Source organism: Pristis pectinata, chromosome 33, assembly GCF_009764475.1.
Source record: "Pristis pectinata isolate sPriPec2 chromosome 33, sPriPec2.1.pri, whole genome shotgun sequence".
NCBI classification, from domain to species: domain Eukaryota; kingdom Metazoa; phylum Chordata; class Chondrichthyes; order Rhinopristiformes; family Pristidae; genus Pristis; species Pristis pectinata.
Genome location: NC_067437.1, coordinates 7,366,045 through 7,387,961, shown reverse-complemented (window position 1 = coordinate 7,387,961; position 21,917 = coordinate 7,366,045). Strand labels below are relative to the sequence as shown.

At 46.2% G+C, this 21,917-nt stretch overlaps 1 protein-coding gene across 5 annotated transcripts in view; it reads right to left on the bottom strand.

The window, feature by feature from the left end:
* The window catches only part of LOC127585478 (interleukin-2 receptor subunit beta-like), a 58,463-nt gene that overhangs the window by 6,325 nt on the left and 30,221 nt on the right, over nt 1-21,917 (bottom strand). The window contains exons 1-8 of one of the 5 annotated variants that reach the window (XM_052042961.1): nt 19,355-19,433; nt 18,194-18,272; nt 17,921-18,041; nt 12,865-13,034; nt 7,234-7,379; nt 4,928-5,123; nt 3,339-3,432; nt 1,096-1,186 (exon numbers count right to left, since the gene is read on the bottom strand). In XM_052042961.1, the coding sequence (XP_051898921.1) occupies nt 1,096-1,186; nt 3,339-3,432; nt 4,928-5,123; nt 7,234-7,379; nt 12,865-13,034; nt 17,921-18,041; nt 18,194-18,260 (885 nt within the window). In that variant the 5' untranslated portion in view covers nt 18,261-18,272; nt 19,355-19,433. Of the gene's footprint in view, nt 1-1,095; nt 1,187-3,338; nt 3,433-4,927; nt 5,124-7,233; nt 7,380-12,864; nt 13,035-14,936; nt 14,992-17,920; nt 18,042-18,193; nt 18,273-19,354; nt 19,434-21,917 lie in introns of those variants that run through there. The other 4 variants (XM_052042959.1, XM_052042958.1, XM_052042962.1 and 1 more) reach the window with 4 other exon arrangements.

Sequence of the window (21,917 nt, the reverse complement as noted above, 5' to 3'; positions counted from 1 at the left end):
TATCGTGAGGACAAAATTGGAAGGCTACGGAGAAAGGGAACTAGTGAGCTGGAACAGAAGGCGGCTGGCACAGACACTATGGGCTGAATGGCTTCCTTTTGCATTGTAACCATTCGACGATTCATCGTCTGTGGAGGGGAATGGACAGTTGAAGTTTTGGGGCGAGACCTTTCATCTGATCTGAATAATAGAGAGGAGATAGCCAGTATAAAGGGCTGAGTGGAATGGGTGGAGCAGGAGCTGGCAGGCGATAGGTGGATCCAGGTGAGGAGGGGTGATGGACAGATGGAGGAGGGGGGAGTGGGAATAGCGACAGAGGCCGGGAGGTGAGAGGTGGAGGTGACAGAGGGCTGCAGATGGTGGGATCTGATAGGAGAGGAAGGTGGAGCCTGGAACCAGATAAGGGAGGTGGGGAGGGTCAGATGGGGACGGTGGGGGGAGGGGACCCAGTGGGAGGAGGGTGTGGGTGACGGGCAAATGGAGTGGGTGGGAGAGGGGAAAGGAACAGGGTGATGGGGGGGGGGTGGGTGTAGGAGGAACTGGGTAGATCAGGAGGAGAGAGAAAAGGGACAGAGGGGGAGCAGTTCACCAAATACTGTTGTTGGAGATTCAAAGGAGAAGTTATTTTATACATAGTTGGGGAATTAATGAGGTGAGGGATCGGGAACCTGTGCTGAAATGCGAAGAATTGGCCTGAGTGTGGATGTATTAACCTGCACGGCAGCCATTAATCTGAACACAAGTTGTCCATAGAGAAGGATACAATGCCTGAGAAGTGGACGGTGTGAGAACATTCAGCCCCTTGAATCTGTTTTGCAATTTAATCAGATTGTAGCTGATATGTGTCCCAAATCTAACAGCCTTTGGTTATCAAAGATCCACCAATCACAGATGGTTGAAGAATTCCAAACTTCCATTGCTGCTGAGAGTTACGAAGAGAAATGCAGTAGGATTCTTTCGAAGGTAGTAAATTCCCCTGAGATACTGGATTATAAAAGGGGCACGTACAGTATGTAATGAGTTCCAGTGACTCAGCACATGGGCAGGGGTAGAGCGTCATTGGCTGATGACATTGGTGCAGCATTTCTGACTCACCTGGAAGTTGCCACCATAGGTTGAGTTCAACTCATAAAAGAATTTGCCTGGATCTGGTATGGCAAGCCAACGATGGGTCTTCATTCTGGATCTAAAGGCAATCAAACTCCGTGTTAGAACAATGGTTGAAGGTGGTGAGCAACAGAGAAGGGAAGAGAGATAGGGAGAGGCAATATACAGCAAGGATATAGAAAACAAGGGGCTAGGGAGAAAGGAGAGGGACAGAAGGAATGGCAGGGAGGTATTTACAACAATGCTAGAAACTATAACGCAGATATTGTTAGTCAGAGTGGATCCATGAGCAGTTCACTGCCAACATCTGAGATTAATAGTGCTCTTGGGTTGGAATGAGAATTTAAAGAACACTTTATACACATGTTGAGCTATGGGTGTACAATAGTCTATCACCAGTGGCCACAGTCAGAACCTGGGAGGTCATGCTAATCTAACCCATCCTGTGAGAATCCAATGGAATGGAACTATTTACCCAAACCTAATGGGAAGTAAGAGTTGCCAGGCTAGTAAACAGGCAATTGGCCTGGATCTCCACAGGTTGGAGCTAGAGAGGGTGCAGAAAATATTCACATGGATGTTGCCTGGACTGGAGGGCCTGAGTTATAAGGAGAGATTAGGTAGGCTGGGATGTTTTCCCTGGAGCAAAGAGTGACCGTATAGAGGTTGTTTGAATTTCTTTGAAACAACCATGTGGTAGGCATGGTACGACAACATGTGCTTCTGGTACAGACCTACACCAATACCTTACTGAGAGACTGTGTGGGTTTGTACCAAGGGACCATTTCCTTTCTCCAGTGAAGCTGCGCATTGTTCTCAGTGTTGGAGATGTTCCTTTGCTTTCTGTCTGCTTCTTTTGCTCAGTGGACATCCACGGAAGTGAATGAAATCACTGAGCTTCTCAAGTAGACACAGAAAGTTCCTGCATCCTTCCTCATCCTCTTCACAAGGATGTCACCACGACTGGAAGGTTGAGTTATAAGGAGAGACTGGATAGGCAGGGGCTTTTTTCCCTGGTGCATAGGAGGTTGAGGGGTGACCTTATGGAGGTATATAAAATCATGAAGGGCAAAGATAAGCTGAATGGTCACAATCTTTTTTCCAAGGTAGTGATAAGGTAAGGTATCTTTATTAGTCACATGTGCATCGAAACACACAGTGAAATGCATCTTTTGTGCAGAGTGTTCTGGGGACAGCCCGCAATTGTTGCCACACTTCCGGCACCAACATAGCATGCCCACAACTTCCTAACCCGTACGTCTTTGGAATGTGGGAGGAAACTGAAGCACCTGGAGGAAACCCACGCAGACACGGGGAGAACGTACAAACTCCTTACAGACAGCGGCCGGAATTGAACCCGGGTCGCTGGCGCCGTAATAGTGTTACGCTAACCGCTACACTACTGTGCCTAGAGGGCATAGATTTAAGATGAGAGAGAAAGAAAGGAGACCTGAGGGGCAACTTTTTCACACAGAGGGTGGTGGGTATGTGGAATGAGCTGCCAGAGGAAGTGGCAGAGGTGGGTACAATTGCAATGTTTAAAAGACATTTGGACAGGTACATGAATAAGAAAGATTTAGAGGGATATGGGCCAAATTCAAGCAAATGGGACTAGCAATTGGTTGGCATGGATGAGGTGGGCCAAAGGGCCTGTTCTCATGCTGTATAACTCTATGACTCTACAGGTTGTTAAGAAAAGCTGAAGAACTTACATATCATCTCTCACAAGTGCTGGACACGTTCATTTATTAAGGTAAACTCAAGTGGGCAAGACCCCCAGCGTTGAAAGACTGTCTATATAGACTCTTGTTTAGAGTACCCGAGCCGTGTGGTCACATTTCTAGTCTCAACATCTTGTAGACAAGTGTGAACCACTGAGTTCTCTCCTCCCTTTCACCTGTCAAGACATTGCGCAATCTTCCACAGGAACGGACTGTGCATCACGCATGTTAATTTATCTCTCGACTGTGCAGGGTCATGATTGACAGCTTAACCTTCTCACTGTTACCACTAACAATAGGATCCCACAAGCTGCAAGATTTTCATCTGGAGGTTAAACCAAATACACATTTGTAAACGCAATCAGGCAGCACTGCAGAGAAGCTGTGAAGGAGGGAGGTGTTTAAGCACTTGAGATGAAAAGTAAACAGGAAATCTCCTCAGCATCAAAACATCTTCAGCTAATTTCACTTTTGCCTGAGGTGACCTGTAATGTTCTGGGACCGTCTTACCTTCCCACTGCTAGCTGTCTAATGACCAAAATGGCGACTACAAACAGAATTCCACTCAGTGAGAGACAGACCGACAGCGTAGTATTCAATTTACCTGGAAAAAAGGAGGGAAAAGCAGTTCAGTGAAGCAGCAGGTTGGTGTCAGTGCCCAGGAGATAAACTAGCTTTAACTGTGTACGTTAACAATGCAATTCAAGCTCACCATCCAGCTGAGAGCAAAGTCTCACAAATGCAAAATGAGAGATTGCCTTCACAATAGGAAATGACAAAGTAACACATAAAACACTACCACTTCACACTAAAAGGGATTTATCAGTTCTTATCTTTTTAAAATACAGTGCAATGTGCTGGAGGAACTCAGCGGGTTGAGCACCATCTGTTGGGGGTGGGGGGGGGGGAGGAATTGTCGATGTTTTGGGTCAAGACCCTGCATCGGGATTGAGAGTGGAGAGGGGTGATGGCCAGTATAAAGAGGAGAGGGGGAGGGGTGAGATGGGGGCCGGCAGGTGATTGGTGGACTGAGGAGGGGTGAGGGGTGAGGGATGACGGGCAGATCGAGCCAGGTAGGGGAGGAGGAGGGGTGGAGTTGGGGGACAGAGGCAGGCGAGTGATAGGTGGAGGCAGACAAAATGGAGGCAGATGGAGCGAGTTGTGGGGAGGGGAATGTGACAGTGGATAGTGCAATTATATTGTTGAAGACCAAAGTGCCAAACTAATCAAATTAGTTTTCATGAAATGTCATTGACCTGAAACAATAACTCTGTTTTGCTCTCCACAGATGCTGCCTGATCTGCTGACTGTTTCTAACATCTGCGACTTTATTTACAGAATTCCAACATCAGCAGTGTTTTCCCGTGAGATCTCAGATATAATTTCTTAAACTCTGCCATCATATGAGTTTATTTATCGAATCCTTTCTCCCAGACATTCTGATTTTTTTTGTTCTAAGTCTTTAATTTTTTGTTCTGCTCTTTAAACTCTCCATCAGGACCTTATTATGGATAGTGGTGAAAAATATTCCAGTTTTGGAAGGTTGGAACTTTAAAACAAGAACCACTGAACAATGACCATTCTACTGGGCATGAAACACAACTGACCTTGGTCCCTACTGGCCCCTGTCTCACCACTTCCCCTCTCCTCCTTGTACTGGCCATCTCCCCTCTCCACTCGTTGTCCTGTTGTAGGGTTTCGACCCGAAATATTGACCATTCCTTCCAAACCATACCAGAAAATGCAAACAAGAATCAAACTAACCCAAGCTGGGTGGTTTTGGTAAGAGCTTTCAAAATTCAAATTTATGTACCACTGCAAAATTGCAAATATATTGGATTGTAAAAGAGTGAATCTGTATGGCCCAAATGAACTGGAGCCTCCAATTTGTTGGAGGTTCATCCTAGAACTTTCAGCTTCATTGCCTTTTTGAAATGGAATTCTTGCCAGAGGTGACCTCAAACTCATTGATCAACTTGCACATTTCTAACAGTGTGCGTTGTGAACTGGTTGTTCGTTTCCCAGTAAGATTTGGGCCAACACACCCAGGTGACACATGCTGTGTGCCTCCTCTACAGACCAACGCTGAAGGTGCTTACCAGCAGCAGCTTTGGATTTCTTTGTTTTCCACTTCAATATTTGACTCCATTTGCTCCAAATGCTTCTGTAGTCGCCCCTTTTATTGTCGAAAATCTTAACGCGGATCTGCGTCACGTAGGAAGAATCGGGCTTTAAATTGGATGAGTCAATCCGTAGTCTTCGTTCATTGTGCTGAATCAGATGCTTCTTGGCATTCTGGAATTGGAAAGCTTGACAGGTTAGTAAAATCGTAGATGAATTCAGGATGAACGCCAAGCCATGCCCGTCAGTACAGATTACGGAATACCCCACCATCCTCATCCACTTGAAATGCTTGTTTCAAAATATAATGAGGTGATATGACTGGGCTTGGTGCACTTGGACTTCTCGCCTGGAGCAGAATTGGTTTCTGAGCAGACATTGCAACAGATGGAAGGGTTCGGGCCATTGTAAACCAAGCAGGATCCTCCGAGGACAGGTTTGACCACCAGAGAGGGTGGGGCAGGGACCTTTCCAGATGACTTTTGCTCTTCTGACTCTATTTTCTTCTCCAGTAGTTTCCTGCTCTCTCGGGAGATCACATGACTACAAGGGAGGCGGGGCTTGGTGAGCTGGGGTTGAAGGGGAATGGTGGGGAGGTTTGGAGGCAGCAGAGAGGTGGATCGGGGCGATGAGGAAGGGTTTTATCAGGAGCAACACACAAGAAATGCCGGAGGAACTCAGCAGGTCAGGCAGCATCTACGGAGATAAATAAACAGTCAACATTTCGGGTCGAGAACCTTCATCAAGACCCGAAACATTGACTGTTTATTTCTCTCCATAGATTTGTTGGACTACTCTCCTTACTGCCACATTCCCCAAGCACCAGAAATAATTTCCATTTGTGAACCCTATCAGTTCCCCTCTGTACTTGAAGGAATGTTTCCAGCTCTCTGTGTACGCGAATGACCAGTCAGTTTATCTGCTCTCTGCACAAGCCATATGGCACTGCAATCCCATCCGACCCACTGAATCTCTTGTCTCTTGGTGATCTAATCAGTGCCGTCACCCTAAACTGCATAAGCACGTTGATGTGAAGGTAGTAAACTCCATTAGACACACACATATAGATTTAAAAGTTCTACTGAGCAGGGAAATGTTTGAGTAGGGGAATAGAACTTCAGCAGAAAATGATTATTAAGGGAGGTTGAGACGTCCTGTGAAATCCACAAATCCATGTCTTCTGGATCCTCGTTGTGTCTAAGAGATCAACACAAGGAGATGGATGATGCACAGAGTGATGTTCATTGCCGGAGCAGATCCCAGCCTGTGAAGCCAGCACCTGGTAGGTCCACTTTAATTGATGTGTTTCTGGGGCAGGGCTCTGCCATGTCTCTCTCCCAGATGCTGCAACCACCCACCACATGTCCAGAGACCCAGGTTTGATCCTGCCCTCCAGTACAGGGAGTTTGTGTATGCTCTTCCTGTGGCTGTGTGGGTTTCCCTGGGTACTCCAGTTTCCTTTCACATTCTAAAACATGTTGGTAGGTTAAGTGGCCACTGTAAATCACCTCTGGTGTAGGTAAGTGGCAGAAGAATCAAATCATTGACAGGGCTCTGAGAGAGAGAGTAACTTGCAGAGGCATGGGGAATGGGACCAGTGGGATTGGGATTGGTTTATTATTGTCACTTGTACCGAGGTACAGTGAAAAACTTGTCTTGCATACCGATCGTACAGATCAATTCATTACACAGTGCAGTTACACTGAGTTAGTACACAGTGCATTGAGGTAGAACAGGTAAAATCAATAACAGTACAGAGTAAAGTGTCACAGCTACAGAGAAAGTGCAGTGCAATAAGGTGCAAGGTCACAACAGGGTAGATCGTGAGGTCAGAGTCCATCTCATCGTATAAGGGGATGCTCCACTGGGATTGCTCTACAGGGAACAAACATGGACCTGATGGGCTGAATGGCCTCATTCTCCCAGTTATAAAAGTACATCAGTATATCCAACCCCACCTCCCCATCCTTAATCTGGTTGTAACTACCCCACCAATGTCAACTTGATCATCGACCCAAACAACTGATAGTCATCCCTCCAACTGCCCCAGCTCTTCACCCTGCAATGACCCAATTTTAGAAGTCTGAAATCGGCACCCCTACCCCCCGTCCTGATTCCCAGGGTCCACAAGGGAAAGGCTTTGATTGACAAGGTATGAAATCCCATGCCTCTGGTGCACATATCTCTCAGTGCTCTGCATCATAGAGATCTTCTGGGTGCCGCAGTAACCCAGGCTCAGATCTTAATACAGTAGAACACAACATGACACGCCAATCAGACTTACTTTCCACTGGTCACTCTCAAGTTTGTATCGAATCTCGAATTCCATTTTATCAGAGAAAAAAGCTTCGTAGTTAGTCTTCCAGGATAGTTCTGTCATGGTGTCGGTGTTATTGACCACGATCAAGTTGTACGGTGGCTGGAACTGAACTATGAACAACAAGAAGAAACATCAAAAGGAAAGAATTGAATTTCTGTAACTTCTTTCAAGTCTGCTGGTCAGGTTATCAGAAAGTGCTTCATGAGGACTGATTCATCTTTTGAACTCTAGACATGATGTACGGTGGAGACCGTTCCGACTGGTTGCATCACAGCCTGGCACGGAGGCTCCAATGCGCAGGATTGCAAGAGGCTGCAGAGGGTTGCAGACTCAGCCAGCTCCATCACAGGCACAACCCTCCCCACCATCGAGGACATCTTCAAGAGGCGGTGCCTCAAGAAGGCGGCATCCATCATTAAGGACCCCCACCATCCAGGATATGCCCTCATCTCGTTACTACCATCGGGAAGGAGGTACAGGAGCCTGAAGATCCACACTCAATGATTCAGGAACAGCTCCTTCCCCTCTGCCATCAGATTTCTGAGTGGTCCATGAACCAATGAACATTACCTTATTATTCCTCTTATTTTGCACTATTTATTTATTTTTGTAATTTATAGTAATTTTATGTCTTTGCACTGTACTGCTGCTGCAAAATAACAAATTTATGATCATCTAAGTCAGTGATAATAAATCTGGTTCTGATTTTGATGGTACTGTGGGAAGCTCAGCAGCCAACAGCAGTGTCAGATAATGGTGTGATAACGGCCGGATTGTCTCGCTCAGGGTGTTGATTGAGCGATGTTCAGGGCAGAGAATTTCCTTGCCACGTGATGTGTGATTGGAACCCAGAACTCACTGCCTGTCGATGTGCTGGAGGCAGGCTCCACTGAGGTCTTCAAGGGAGACCATACAGTGCAGAACACATTGCAAGAGACAGTGTTGGGTTGCGGAACTAACGAGATGCTCTGGTGCAGACACAATGGGCCAAATGGCCTCCTTCTGTGCTGTAACCATTCTGTGATTGTATGAAAATAGCGTTACCGGGTCTACTTTCCTGACAGAGCAGGGAACCTTGGTCTGATATCTTATCTGAAAGATGGTACCTTGGACAGGGTAGTCTGCTGAGGTGGACAGAGAGTCTGGATGTGCTCAGGATTGGTCAGAACTGAGGTCAACACTCCAGATCCTGTGTGTATTTGGACCACTGGGACTATAGACCAGGTGCCATGCACCTGCTACAGGTGTTGAGGATCACTGATTAAATCTCCCCTTAACCTGAGGCAATGCAGTGGTTAGTTTGCTTTCTGCAGGTAATGAAATGGTGACCTGGCAATCTGCTCCTTCAGTGACTTGGGTTGGTGGTAAGTACAGTCAGTGCAGCGAGGTTGTCATCCCCTTGCTCTGGGAGTTATTAGGTCAATCCAAGAGTTAGACAGCTTTTGGTTTAACATCTACATCCAACGTGCTATATCCCCTTAGTGTTACACCAGAGGGCCTGTCCAAGTCAGAGGACAGTTAAACCCACAACCTCCTGAGTCAAGTATCAGCGAACTACCAACAGAGCTTGGATTGCATCACAGCCTGGTATGGCAGTTCCAACGCACAGGAACGCAGGAGCTGCAGAGAGTAGTGGACACAGCCCGGTCCACCATGGGCACTGCCCTCCCCACCACTGACAGCACCTACAGGAGGCAGCATCTATCATCAAAGATCCCCATCATCCAGGTCAGGGCCTCTTCTCACTACTACCATCAGGCAGGAGGTACAGAAGCCTGAAGCCCCACACCACCAGGTTCAGGAACAGCTACTTTCCTACAACCATCAGGTTCTTGAACCGAGCTGCACAACCCCAACCCTACCTCAGCAACAGAACACTACGGACCACCTCCTGCACAACCGTGGACTTGTCTCTGATTGCGTTTTATTTGCACTGATGTCTTGTTTTGCAGTTTTTTTTCTCTTCACTGTCGTGTATAATTTATGTATAATTTATGTTCTGTGTGTTGTCTGTACCTACATTGCCTGTGATGCTGCTGCAAGCAAGTTTTTCATTGCACCTGTACCTCACTGTACTTGTGCACATGACAATAAACTCCACTTGACTAGACAGAAAGTAAGATGGTGGGTGGTTAAGTGTTGGTGTAAATCTGCCTCAGGAATCCCTTTTGCTCCCTGTTTATGGCTATGGGAATGAGGAATGATGGTAAACTTTGCTGATGATAACAAATTAGGGATATTGAAAACTGTGAGAAAGAAAGGATTCAAGCAAAGGCAAAAATGAGGCTAATATCGTTCAATGAAGTAAGAAATGAGATGGTGCATTTTGGGCAACAATTTCACCCACTTATCCAGTCCTATCATTGAATGTTTAAAAGGGATTTTTGCAATGATTGGGGAGTTTGGGACACATCTTTGAAATTAGAGTTACAGAAAGAAGACAGGTAAACCTTTTAAGCACAGTCAAAGTGAGGAATGCTCTGTCTGGCCAGTAGTTGTTAAATTAATTAATCATTTTAAGTTTGAGATCAATCTGATTGTGTTAGGGAAGGGATATGACATCAGGGCCAGTACGTTCAACTGGGATACAGAAATGGGGGAGCAGGCTTGAGGGCTGATTGGCTGCCTTAATCCTCATTTTCCAAAGAAATGGGAATTAGGGGGTAGGCATTCATGTCACAGCTGGTGACACCCTGGCATCAGAGTGTGGGGAAGCTCCGCAGAAATTCAACCCCAATCAAGCCTAAGTAACAGAACAGACCAGCGTGATTTCTGGGATTAGTGCACATTGCTCTTTAAAAGATTAGACTAAAAAGGTCATGAAAAGCCAGAAGTGTTTCTATTCTTTCTTTACGCAGGTCTATCGAATATAAAAGCAAGGAAGTGATGTTAGACCTGTAGCAGATGGTGGTTGAGCCACAGTTAGAACATCACACGCCATTCTGAAATCAGGGCTTTTCCCCCACCAGAAATAAAAGGTTAAACGATTCTTATTAGACTTTCAAAAGGGTTTTAGATTGTAAACAGTGACAGGTTGGTCTCCACCCATCAAAGATTGAGACAAAGAGGGATTGAGCAGCACGAGAATGAAGCCTTGAGTTTATTTCTCTTCAGACAGTAATTAGAAGAAGCTTCAAAATTCCTCAGTGGGGTGCAGGGCCTATGAGTGTTGGAATATCTATTACCTTCTGCACCCTCCCACCCCACTTCCCACTGAAATCAGCAGAAATGTGAAATCATCATGAACATGCCCATGCCTGTTCATAGCTGGTGTCCATCTAACCTCTATCCTGACAACTTCACTCAGAAGATCTAGAAAAGGTTCCGAGACAGGAGCTGGGATCACCGTAGTTCATTTCACGCCGCTTGTAGAGACACGGTTGGGAATAACGGTGCTCTCCATTGATGCTGGGGAGGATTTCCAGGCATCGATGGGGAAAGGTTTTGGGAAGCTTGAGGGAAGAGAGCCTGGCAAGGGGAAAGTTGGAGACACAAGAGAGATGCTTGAAATTCCAAATTGCTGGAGGAACTCAGCAGGTCAAACTGCATCTGTGGAGACAGAGGAATGGTCAAAGTTTTGGGTCAAGCCCCTGTGACAGGACTGAAAGCGTAGAGGGGAGATGGCCAGTATGAAGAGGTGAGAGGGAGGGGTGAGACAGTGGCTGGTGGGTGATAGGTGGAACCAGGTGAGGAGGTGGATGATGGGCAGATGGTAGCAGGTGGGGAATTTAAGAGAAAAGTGTAGTGTATGGGTGATAGGCAGATGAAACCTGGTGGGGAGGGGAATGAAACTGGGTGATGGGGGGTTTTGGGGCTGTGGGCAGAGAGGGGGAACCAGAATGAGAGAGGAAGGTACACACTTCAGTCTACATGAAGATGGAAAATTCAATGTTCATACTGTCAGGTTGAGGACTACCCAGGCAGAATATGAGGTGCTGATCTTCTAGTTTGTGTTTGGCCCCACCTTTGCAAGAAGACTGAGCACGGACAGGTCGGTGTGGGAATGGGTAGGGGAGTCCTAATGGCATGGAACTGGGAGGTCAGGATGGCCATTGCAGACAGAGAAAAGTTATTTTAGTTACTAGATGGGACCACCTCCAGCTCAGATCTGAGATTTTACATTCAGTTAGTTGCAATTTATAGTTGTATATACCCTGCTAATTTTATTGGGTCATGGGTGGAGAACTGAGACAGACACTGGGAGCTTAATGTGGGACTGTGTAATGTTCACAGGTAGTGAAATAAATGAGTATGATTGTTTCAGTCAAGGCAGAATTTGAGACAAAGTCACGTGAGTTAATTCATTCTGGGCTGAACAGAAGAAAGACTTGCAGTAAATATTGGAATATTGGACCTTTCTCAAGCTCAAGACAACGCAAAGCCAACTGTTGCCAATAGAGTAGAACCTGAAGGCTAATTGCTGTTGGTTTGTGGGAAACCTCGTGGCCAATTTGTGCACTGAATGCTCCCAAAGATGATAACGTGATAGTCACTAGATAGTAAAGCTCTGATAATCCAGCATGCTCAGGGCTTTGGTGGTGTAGACTTTCTGGTCTATTAGATGTTATATTTCCTCCCTTCCCCGATGCATTTCAAATTCAGTTTTTTAAGACATTACACAGTATGACAATACATTTTTAGAATTGGAATTGGGATTGGTTTACTATTGACATGCGCACTGAGATACAGTGAAAAGCTTTTGTTTCGTGATCCGTCCAGACAGATCATGCCATACGTCGATGCAGGAGAAAGAAAACAGAATGCAGAATATAGTGTTGTAGTTACAGAGAAAGTGCAGTGCAGTTGGTCAAATAAAGTGCAAGGGCCACAATGAGGTAGATTGGGAAATCAAGAGTTCATTTTTTAGCATTCAAGAGGTCCGTTCAAGAGTCTGATAACAGTGGGATAGAAGCTGTCCTTGAGTCTGGTGGTATGTGCTTTCAGGTTTTTGTACCTTCTGCCCGATGGGAGGGGGGGAGGAGAGAGAATGACAGGGTGGGAGGGGTCCTTAAATGTCGGCTGCTTTCCTGAGGCAGCCGGTAGTGTAGATGGACTCAGTGGAGGGGGGGTTGGTTTGCGTGATGGACAGTGAACCTGGTAAGGTTAAAGGGAGCATAGGTATCGGGCCTCAGTGTGTTTCAGGGGACCGTGAGAAACATGACCTGATCTAGACACTGAACCATCGGGAATTCTGAATAGTGGCATAGTGGATTATCAGAGTTTTATATTGTTACAGTGAAGTTGATTGAAGGATAAATGAGAGTTCAGATTCCGGAATCCTCTGCAAAATAACAAGGTGGTTTTCTACTTCCAGGTGACTCAGTAGATAGAACCTTAGGATGACATCTGAACTGAAACACAGCACATCTGACACTGCAGCACTCCCACAGTGGAGTGCCACCCAAGACTTTTGCACTCAAACAGCTGGACTGAGCCCTGAACCTACATAAGTGCAACTCTAACTGAAGCAGGACTATCACTGCCACACTGAGCTGTCGCAAATTGGTACGCTTCAACAACAGTTCAAACTACATCGAGTGAGTTGTCTAGTGTGGACCTGCTCAACAAGAGGCCTGCGTGCTGCCATTCACTTACTGTTATGCTTTGGAAAAAATCTGGAAATCTTTGCAGCTTCATATTTTGACCCGTTTCTGGAGCACAGCAGTGTGACATTGAAGATCTGAGCAGCAGCGAAGTAGTCCATGGTGAAGTTGCAGCTCCTGACTGTTTCATTTTTTGGGGTGCATGTTTTCGGGAAACCTTTCCTTTCAGAGACAAAAAGCAGTAGAATGTGAGAATAGGAAACTAGAAGTACCTTCTTCTCTTGAGTCATAACATTCAACAGTTATATCTGTACACTCTCCTATTCTTCCTTAGTTGAGTTCAGAGCACTGGAGACACCAGAGACCACAGATGCTGGAATCTGGAGAAACACACAAGATGCTGGAGGAACTCAGTGGGTCAGGCAGCATCTGTGGAGGGGAGTGGACATTTGACGCTTCCAGTTAAGACCCTTCATTTGGACAAAGATAGAGTGGAGATAGCCAGTATAAACAGGGGCACATTTACCTCCTCCACCTGTCCTCCCTCAGTTGGATCCACTCTGCCAGCCCTTGCTGCACCCCTTCCCTTCACCTCTTTATACTGGCTATCTTTCAATCCAGATGAAGTGTCTTGACCTGAGATTGACTGTCCAATTCCCTCCGCAGATGCTGCCTGATCTACTGAGTTCTTCCAGCATCTTGTTTGTTCCTTGAGGTCAGAGCGTTTTTCTGCGCCAGTAATCCAAGGTTCAAGATTAAACCTCCCCACCCGGGTCATTCTCTCTTCTCTCTTCTCCCATCAGGCAGAAGATACAGGAGCCTGAGGGCACGTACCACCAGGCTCAAGGACAGCTTCTATCCCACTGTGATAAGGCTATTGAACGGTTCCCTTATACAATGAGATGGATTCTTGACCTCACAATCTACTTTGTTGTGACCTTGTACCTTATTGTCTACCTGCATTGCACTTCCTCTGTAGCTGTGACACTTTACCCTGTACTGTTATTGTTTTTACCTGTACGACCTCAATGCACTCGGTACTAACTCAATGTAACTGCACTGTGTAATGAATTGACCTGTACAATCAGTACGCAAGGCAAGTTTTTCACTGTACTTTGGCACAAGTGACAATAATAAACCAATACCAATACCAATGCCATTAAAGAGAGGGCTGGGGGTTACTCAGTAAAGGTTTTTAATGTTGTGAAAGGGCTTAATGGAGTAAACTCAGGGAAAAATCAACACTAGGGTCTGTAAGTGAAAGACAATCATGCATCATTCAAAAGGCAGAGGAAAGGAGATGTCTTACACAGAGGCTGAATAGAATGTAAACTTTACCCCAAGGAGGCCATTGTAACTCAGGGGCTAAACACACATGAGAGAATGGAATTTGACCTGCAGATGAGGTGAGGTGGAGAGAAAAAATGAGGAGGCAATGAGGAGGGCAGGCATGGTAGTGTAGCGGTTAGCATAACGCTCTACAGCGCCAGCGACCCGGGTTCAATTCCGGCCGCTGTCTGTAAGGAGTTTGTACGTTCTCCCTGCGTCTGTGCGGGTTTCCTCTGGGTGCTCCGGTTTCCTCCCACATTCCAAAGACGTACGGGTTAGGAAGTTGTGGGCGTGCTATGTTGGCGCTGGAAGCGTGGCGACACTTGCGGGCTGCCCCCAGAACACTCTACGCAAAAGATGCATTTCACTGTGTGTTTCGATGTACATGTGACTAATAAAGAAATCTTATCACTATAGACCTGTGAGCAGTGGCATGTAGCTGTGGTATAAATGCATATAAGAGGTCTACAGGGTAGGATTAGCAATTCCACTAGTTAATTCCCATGAAGGGCACTCTGGGGCAGATTTCTTTTGGAAAAGTCCCAGTGTGACAGATTACTGGAATGGGGCTGGATGAGTGAGGGTGTGAGACACATTGCAATAAATCCCTGCAGCAAAGCTTCCCACAACAAAGCCCGTGGTGTAAAATCATGAGGTTTAGCCACGAGGTGATCATCAGACCGGCATTTTGACAAAGTGGGATGGCCCCTGACGGTGGGAAGGATGGAAAATTCTGGAAACACTGAGTGGGTGAAGCAGGAAAAAGACACAGAGTTAACGTTTCAGGTCACTGACCTTTGTCAGGACTTCTAATGGTGCCTCTTGGAGGGGTAGTGGGTGCATGAACCCAGACAGGAGCACCTCGAGGAGTGGCATGGCTACATGGAGAGGTGGGAGAGGCTGGGGATCACTCTCCCTCTTGCAAAGAAGGTCAGGAGGAGATCTATATTCAAAATGATTAAAGTTTTTGATAGCAACATACAAGATGTTGGAGGAACTCAGTGGCTCAGGCAGCATCTGTGGAGGGAATTGGACAGTCGACGTTTCGGGTTGAGACCCTTCATCTGGACTGAAAGATAGAGGGGAGATAGTCCATTTCCCTCGACAGATGCAGCCTAGCTTCTGCAGTTGGTTAAAGTTGCTCTGTAACCTCAGTGAGTGTGAGGGTGTTTCGAATGGGCTTATAGAGGCACGTGGGCTCGAGTCTGCACGTGTGTGTGTGTGTGACTGTGTGCATGTGTGTGTGGGTATGTGTGTGCACATGCATGTTTGTGTCTGTGTATTTTTATGTGTGTGTGCATGTGTTTATGTGCATGTGTGTGTTTATGCATACGTATATGTATGTATTTGTGCATGCATGTGTGTTTATGCACATGTATGCATGTATGGTGCATGTACACACAATTGTTCATGCACACATGTATTTGTGTGCATGTGTGCATGTGTGTACGTGTGTGTTTGTGTATGTGTGTGCGTCTGTGCATGTGTGTGTGTTTGTGTATGTGTGCATGTGTGTGTGTGTGTATGTGTGTGTGTGTGTGTGTGTGTCTGTGCATGTGTGTGTGTCTGTGCATGTGTGTGTGTGCGTGTGTGTGTGTGCGTGTGTGTGTGTGTGTGTGTGTGTTTGACAGGCTGCTCTGACAGTCTGATGTCGTTACCAGTTTGGGTATTTCTGCGCTTGTCGATGCAGTTTATCTACAGCGGTTTATTTAATAAAAGTATTCACCAGAAAAACCACCTTGACACAATGTCTTGAAAAACATATTTTTCTTCTTCAGTTTGGTGATCAGGAGGGGGTGGGAGGTGGTGTGGTGCTGCTGCTGACAGATGGGTGGTGAGGTAGGGGGGTGGTAATCTACCAACTTCGGCGAAAGAGGAACGCGGGGAGTCTGTTGGCTTAGTGTCCGTCCTGGGTTGTATTGGGCATGTGTGGAACCCAGGTCTTTGGCTTCAGTGGAGCTGAACTGATGCTGCCATGACTCTACTGCTGCTCTCTGCCTACAGCACCATCAGCAAGGAATGGATTTCCTCTCTGGTTTCCCCCCAAAATGTCAAATATGTTTAAACCCCAACCCAATGGTTCAGATAAAGCTGTGCATATCACAATCAGACTGTAGACCAGGATCATCACAAGATTCACAAGAGGTTAGACCTTCCTCCCTGCAACTCTGACCAACGTTTTACTCTCACGCTGTCACTCTGCGTTCCCTCTGGGCCCCTCTCTTAAGCTCCTGCAGAAACCTTCTTGTCCCTCGGCCCCTCACTCTTTCGAACATGTCGTTACGCCAGCCACTACAGGCACCACGCACACTGGGCGTCGCACAGCGAAGCACAGGCAAAGGACTGACAGGAAGGCCGTTGCTTGACTGCATCGTCTCACAAACAACGAGAGCAATGGTCCCTGGGGAAGGCAGTTGAGCCAGGACAATGCTGCCCCTGCTTTTTGGAGTCATGGAGTCATACAGCACAGGACAGGGCCTTCGGCCCAACTGGTCCATGCCAACCAAGATGCCCATCCAAGCTGGTCTCATTTGCCCATGTTTGGTCTGTATCCCTCTAAACGTTTCCTATCCATGTATCTGTCCAAGTGTCTTTTAAACTTTGTTATTGTACCTGCCTCAACCACTTCCTCTGGCAGCTCGTTCCATTTACGCACCACACTCTGCGTGAAGAAGTTATCCCTCGGGTTCCTTTTAAGTTTTTCCCCTCTCACCTTAGACCTATGTCCTCTAGTTTTTGATTCCCTTTCCCTGGGAAAAAGACTGAGTGCATTCACACTATCTATGCCTCTCATGATTTTATACACCTTTATAAGGTCAACACAGTCTCGTACCTTCCAAGGAATAAAGTCCTAACATGCCCAGACCTCCTTATAACTCAGGCCCTCGAGTCCTGGCAACACTCTTTTGTTATATCATTGCACCAGTCTTAAAGTTTTTTTCTAAGCTATACACTAAAAGTGCCATGGGGTACAATTTATGGTATTAACCATAATTTTCTAAAATTTATTTTAATGGGATCTTGACATCATTGGCAAAGGTCTAGAGAAGTTGGTGGTGAGCTGCCTTCTTGAACTTCTGCAGTCCTCCTGTTCCAGGAGATAGACCCAGTGATGGTACAGGGTGAAAAGTCCAGTGGGATATTTTGTGTTGCTGAATTTGTAATCAGGAGGCCTGGATTAATGGTCCAGGCAACAGGTTTGACTGTCTTTTAAGACACTATTTAAATGTGAATGAAATAATGGATTTAAAAGCTGGCGTGAATCTAACAAGTTGTTATAAATACCATTACTAAACTCCTGAGGGAAGGAAGTCTGCCTTCCCCACCTGGTCTGACCTTTACCTGACTCTGGGTCAGTAGTACTGTGGCAACTCGTAGTCCTAGAGTCTTACAACATGGCCCACTGAGTCCACATCAACCATCAAGTACCCAGGTACACTAATCCTATTTTATTCTCCCCACATTCCCCTCAACTCCTCCCACATTCTACCACTCACCCACACACTCAGGCCCATTTACAGTGGCCAATTAACCTTCCAGCTGCATCTTTTGGATGTGGGAGGAAACTGGAGCACCCAGAGGAAATCTATATGGTCACAGGGAGAACATAGAAGATTCCACTTATTACTCATATCCCTTCTGAATTGGTTTTCATTGGGTCATGGGCCAATCCCATTGCACTCTCTGTAGTGGAGAAAGGCTGAGGACATCACACGGAGGTGTTACTGATGGCATGGGCTAGTCATGTGAGCTGCAGTTATTATACAAACTAAACATACTCATTGGCCTTGAATTCATCCACTCGCACTTCACATGGAGAATCGCTTCGGGAAACATTTTGTGACCAGCAGCAAGTCATCTGCTTGAAATAGTCCACTTTACACTTCAAATCTTTGTTGTCTGTTCAAAAGACAAAATGGAGACCAGTTATGTGAGACCCATCGTTATAACTCAGGAATTTCAAAGCCCTTCGCCCACACCAAGAAGTGACCTCAAGAATGACATTTCCTGGTGGGAATGAATTGACTAATTTGAAACATTTGGATACGTACCACATTTATATCCAAGGTTCAAGGCCCAACAAGAGGCAGTGAAGACAATTAGGCTGATTCCTCTCATCCTCCGATATTTCTGGAAAGGGACAAGGAAAAGTGAGACTGATTATCACTCCCCTAACGATCCCTGAACTATAATCACATTTCCTTCCTGGGCATTAGGCACACAAATTTGGACTAGCCAGAGATCGAAAAGGCCCTGACCAGGCAAACAGCAAGGAGAGAGTAACAGACTGAGCATTCACTCCCACTGTCTTGCAAGTGGGAAGATGTGGAGAACTTGTTATTCACCATGGAAATAATTCATTGAGCCAAAGTAATAAGCAGTGAGGTGTCAGGGAGACTTGGGGTCCATGAGCATCCATCGTTACATTGACATGGAGAACTTCAGGGAATCATCAAAAGGCCCAATGAATGTTTTCTGTATCGAGAGGACTGGCAGACAAGGGGGTCAAAGTTATACTCCACCAATACAAAGACCCAGACGGAATTGTAGCTGGAGGTTTGGTTGCATCAGGAACACTGGTCTCCTGACCTGAGGGAGGATATGTTGGCCTTGTGAGAAGAAGTGTGCAGATTTACCAGGAACCTGTCTCTGTCCAAATTATGAGAGAATATCAGACAAAGTAGGGCGTTACTGCATGGAATCTAGAAGATCAGCCTTGGGATTTGGTGGAAGTTTTCAAGATAAAGTAGAAAACCTGTGAGCAAGTGGGCAAAATGCATGATGGTTGTTACATGGCCACAGATCACGGTCATTGAACCGGGATGGCCTCAAGGAGGTAACTGACTTCCTCCTGTTACCTCCTGGTCTGCGTTGGCTTCTCCAAGACCCTACCCTTGTACCACTCTGTACCACACACAGTTCTCTGTCTCCATCTTCCTGTATGACCTTCAGCTTCCTTCCTCCAAGACTGACAGCCCTGCGTACATCCAGGTGACGCACACTGGAACTTCATCCCACTTCACGACAGTTCCCTCCTCTGGAGGACCACATCTGGCCAGCTCTTGGTCTGCTCTCAGCCCCCAAGTCCTATGTCCCCTCTGAGAATTCCCGCAAAACATCTGTAACCCTCCTAGGAGTGAAGACCCAGGGCTAAACAGAAACTGGTAGCCCACCCTCCCACCTGCCCCTTGTTGGAGCTCTAACTCCCTCACCTATCTCATCACCTTGCTCCCACCATCAGAAGCCCCATTGTAATTTTCAATCACTCAGCCACTTCCAGCCCAAACTTCCTTGTTGATACTCCTGTCTACGCAGTACTTTCACCTTTGCTGAATCTTACCACTTGAGATTGGCCACTGACATGTCAATATTTACTGAAAATTGTTGGCTTCCCTCCAGAATGACCAAAGTCCTATCAGCTTCTGCCTTTGTACCTTGCTTTCACAGTGCAGTTTCGAGTAGAATAAAGGATAAATTGGCAAACAGAAAATGTTTGTCAAAATAGACTGGTCATTGATTTTTAAGTATGGCACTTTATCAAAGCATCTAACGTTTAGTACAGGAAGCTGAACCTTAGCTCTTGTGCAGTGAGTAAACGCCATTATGAGGTGTTGACACAGCATAGCTGAACCTCCAGTAAGTCTCAAATCGTTCTAAAGAAGGACCAATCATCTCTATTTCTGAATGAATCATGACCTGGGCCAAAGCCAAAGGTCAGCCTTCAAGTATGTGGTCTACACCCAGACTCAGCCTTGTTACAATTCCCTCTATGTCTCCCTCCTCCCACTCCTATCCTCCTCTGACCCCATGATCGTCCTGGATCTGCTTGATCGCCTGGTACTGGTTGCTTCTCTGGTGTCCTGTTCTTCAGTCACCTGGGCCCTATGCTTTGGGTTTCTTCTCCAAACTCCTGACCTCCTTGAAGATGGTCCTCAAAACCTCTCTCCCTGACTGAGCTTTAGATCGCCTGTCTCCGTGTACTAAAGGAGTAATAGTTATTGGTGTGGTCAGTACTAGTGGAGTGGCAGTTATTGCTGTGATCAGTGCTTGTGGAGCAGTAGTTATGGCTGGGGTAGGTAGTACTAGTGTTGTAATAGTTATTAATGTGGAGCAGCACTAGCAGGATGGTAATAATATGGGTGTAGGGTAGTAATAGTGGAGCGGTAGTTTTTGATGTGGGCAGTACCAGTGGAGTAGTAGTTATTGGTGTGGGGCAGTTTTAATTGAATAGTAGTTATTGGTGTAGGGTACTACAGGACGAGTGGTAGTTATTGTTGTGGAGTGTACTAGTGGAGTGGTAGTTATTGCTGTGGGATGTACTAGTGGAGCGGTAGTTATTATGGTGTGCACTAGAGGAATGGTGTTTATTGATGTGACAGTACTAGTGGAGTGGTAGCATTGGTGTGGAAAGTACTAGTGGAGTGGTAGTTATTGCTGTGGGATGTACTAGTGGAGTAGTAGTTATTGGTGTGGGGCAGTACTAGTTGAATAATAGTTACTGGTAAAGTGTACTACAGGCAGAGTGGTAGTTATTGTTGTGGTGTGGATGAGTGGGGTGGTAGTTTTTGTGGCGTGCACTAGAGGAATGGTGTGAGGTAGTATTAGTGGGGCAGTAGTCATTGGCGGGGAAAGTACTAGTGGAGTGGTAGTTATTGTGAGGTAGTACTAGTAGAGTGATCCTTTGTTATTAAAGTGTAAAAGTGCCCCTGATTTGCCACCTTGACCTGTTCCTCTGTGAAAGGGGCAGTGTGCCCATGCATGGCCCCAGTGTCACACATTGCCATGCTTTCCCCAATGAGCTTGCCAACGTGCTACTTCCTCTGCCTGGCACAGCCCCACTGAAGTGCCCAGTGGTTTGGGCACAAGCTCGCTGCCAAGTCTGTCAATCAGACAGCAGAGGTGCCATCTCCTGCCATCTGTTTACAAAACAAAGAAAGTGAAAGGCAACACATGACCTTTCTCTCCGAGCACTGATGTCATGCACCCTCCTACAGTGCCGCACTTTTGTAAAGAACCAGTTGAGCAAAAAGGCTTGGTAGGCGTGAGACTTCAATCAGCTCAGGCTATGCAGTTAATAAAACTGCTGTTGAGCTCTCAGCGTGGCTCAGTGTGTGACAGCAAGCTGCCTCTTCGAGCGTGAGGTTGGATTATATTTTTGGTGTGGCAGCAAAGGAAATGTATCACACCACATCTGACCAACAGTGTTGTTGGGCGAGTGCTTCAAGCTCTTGCAAAATAAAGGTTGATTAAAATTAGAAAACTAAATGTGATTTTCCCGTACAGTTAGAAAAAATGATTATGGTTTTGCTTTTTAAGGACATGAACGAGAAATGGAAGCTAGAATAAACCATTGGGCCCTTGCTCCTGCTACACCATTCAAGGCTGATCCTTTAGCTCAGCATCATGTTTCTGCACTAACCCCAAATGGCTTGATTTCCTTAATATCCAAACACCTACCAATTCCCTTCCTGAATATCCTCAGCAACTGAGCCTCCAAAGTCCTCCTGGATAGAGAATTCCAAGACCCATTGACCTCTGGGTGAAGAAATTTCTTCTCCTTTCAGTCTTGAATGGCTGACCCCTTACTCTGAGACTGACCCCTGGTTCTCAACACCCCAGCCAGGGGAAATAACATTCACCCTGTCAACCCCTGTGAGGATCTTGCACGTTTCAATGAGATCACCACCTATTTACTAAACTTTGAAGGGTACGGGTCCAGAACACTTAACCTCTCCCATAGGACCAATTCTCCTTCCCAGGAACCAATCTGGTGAA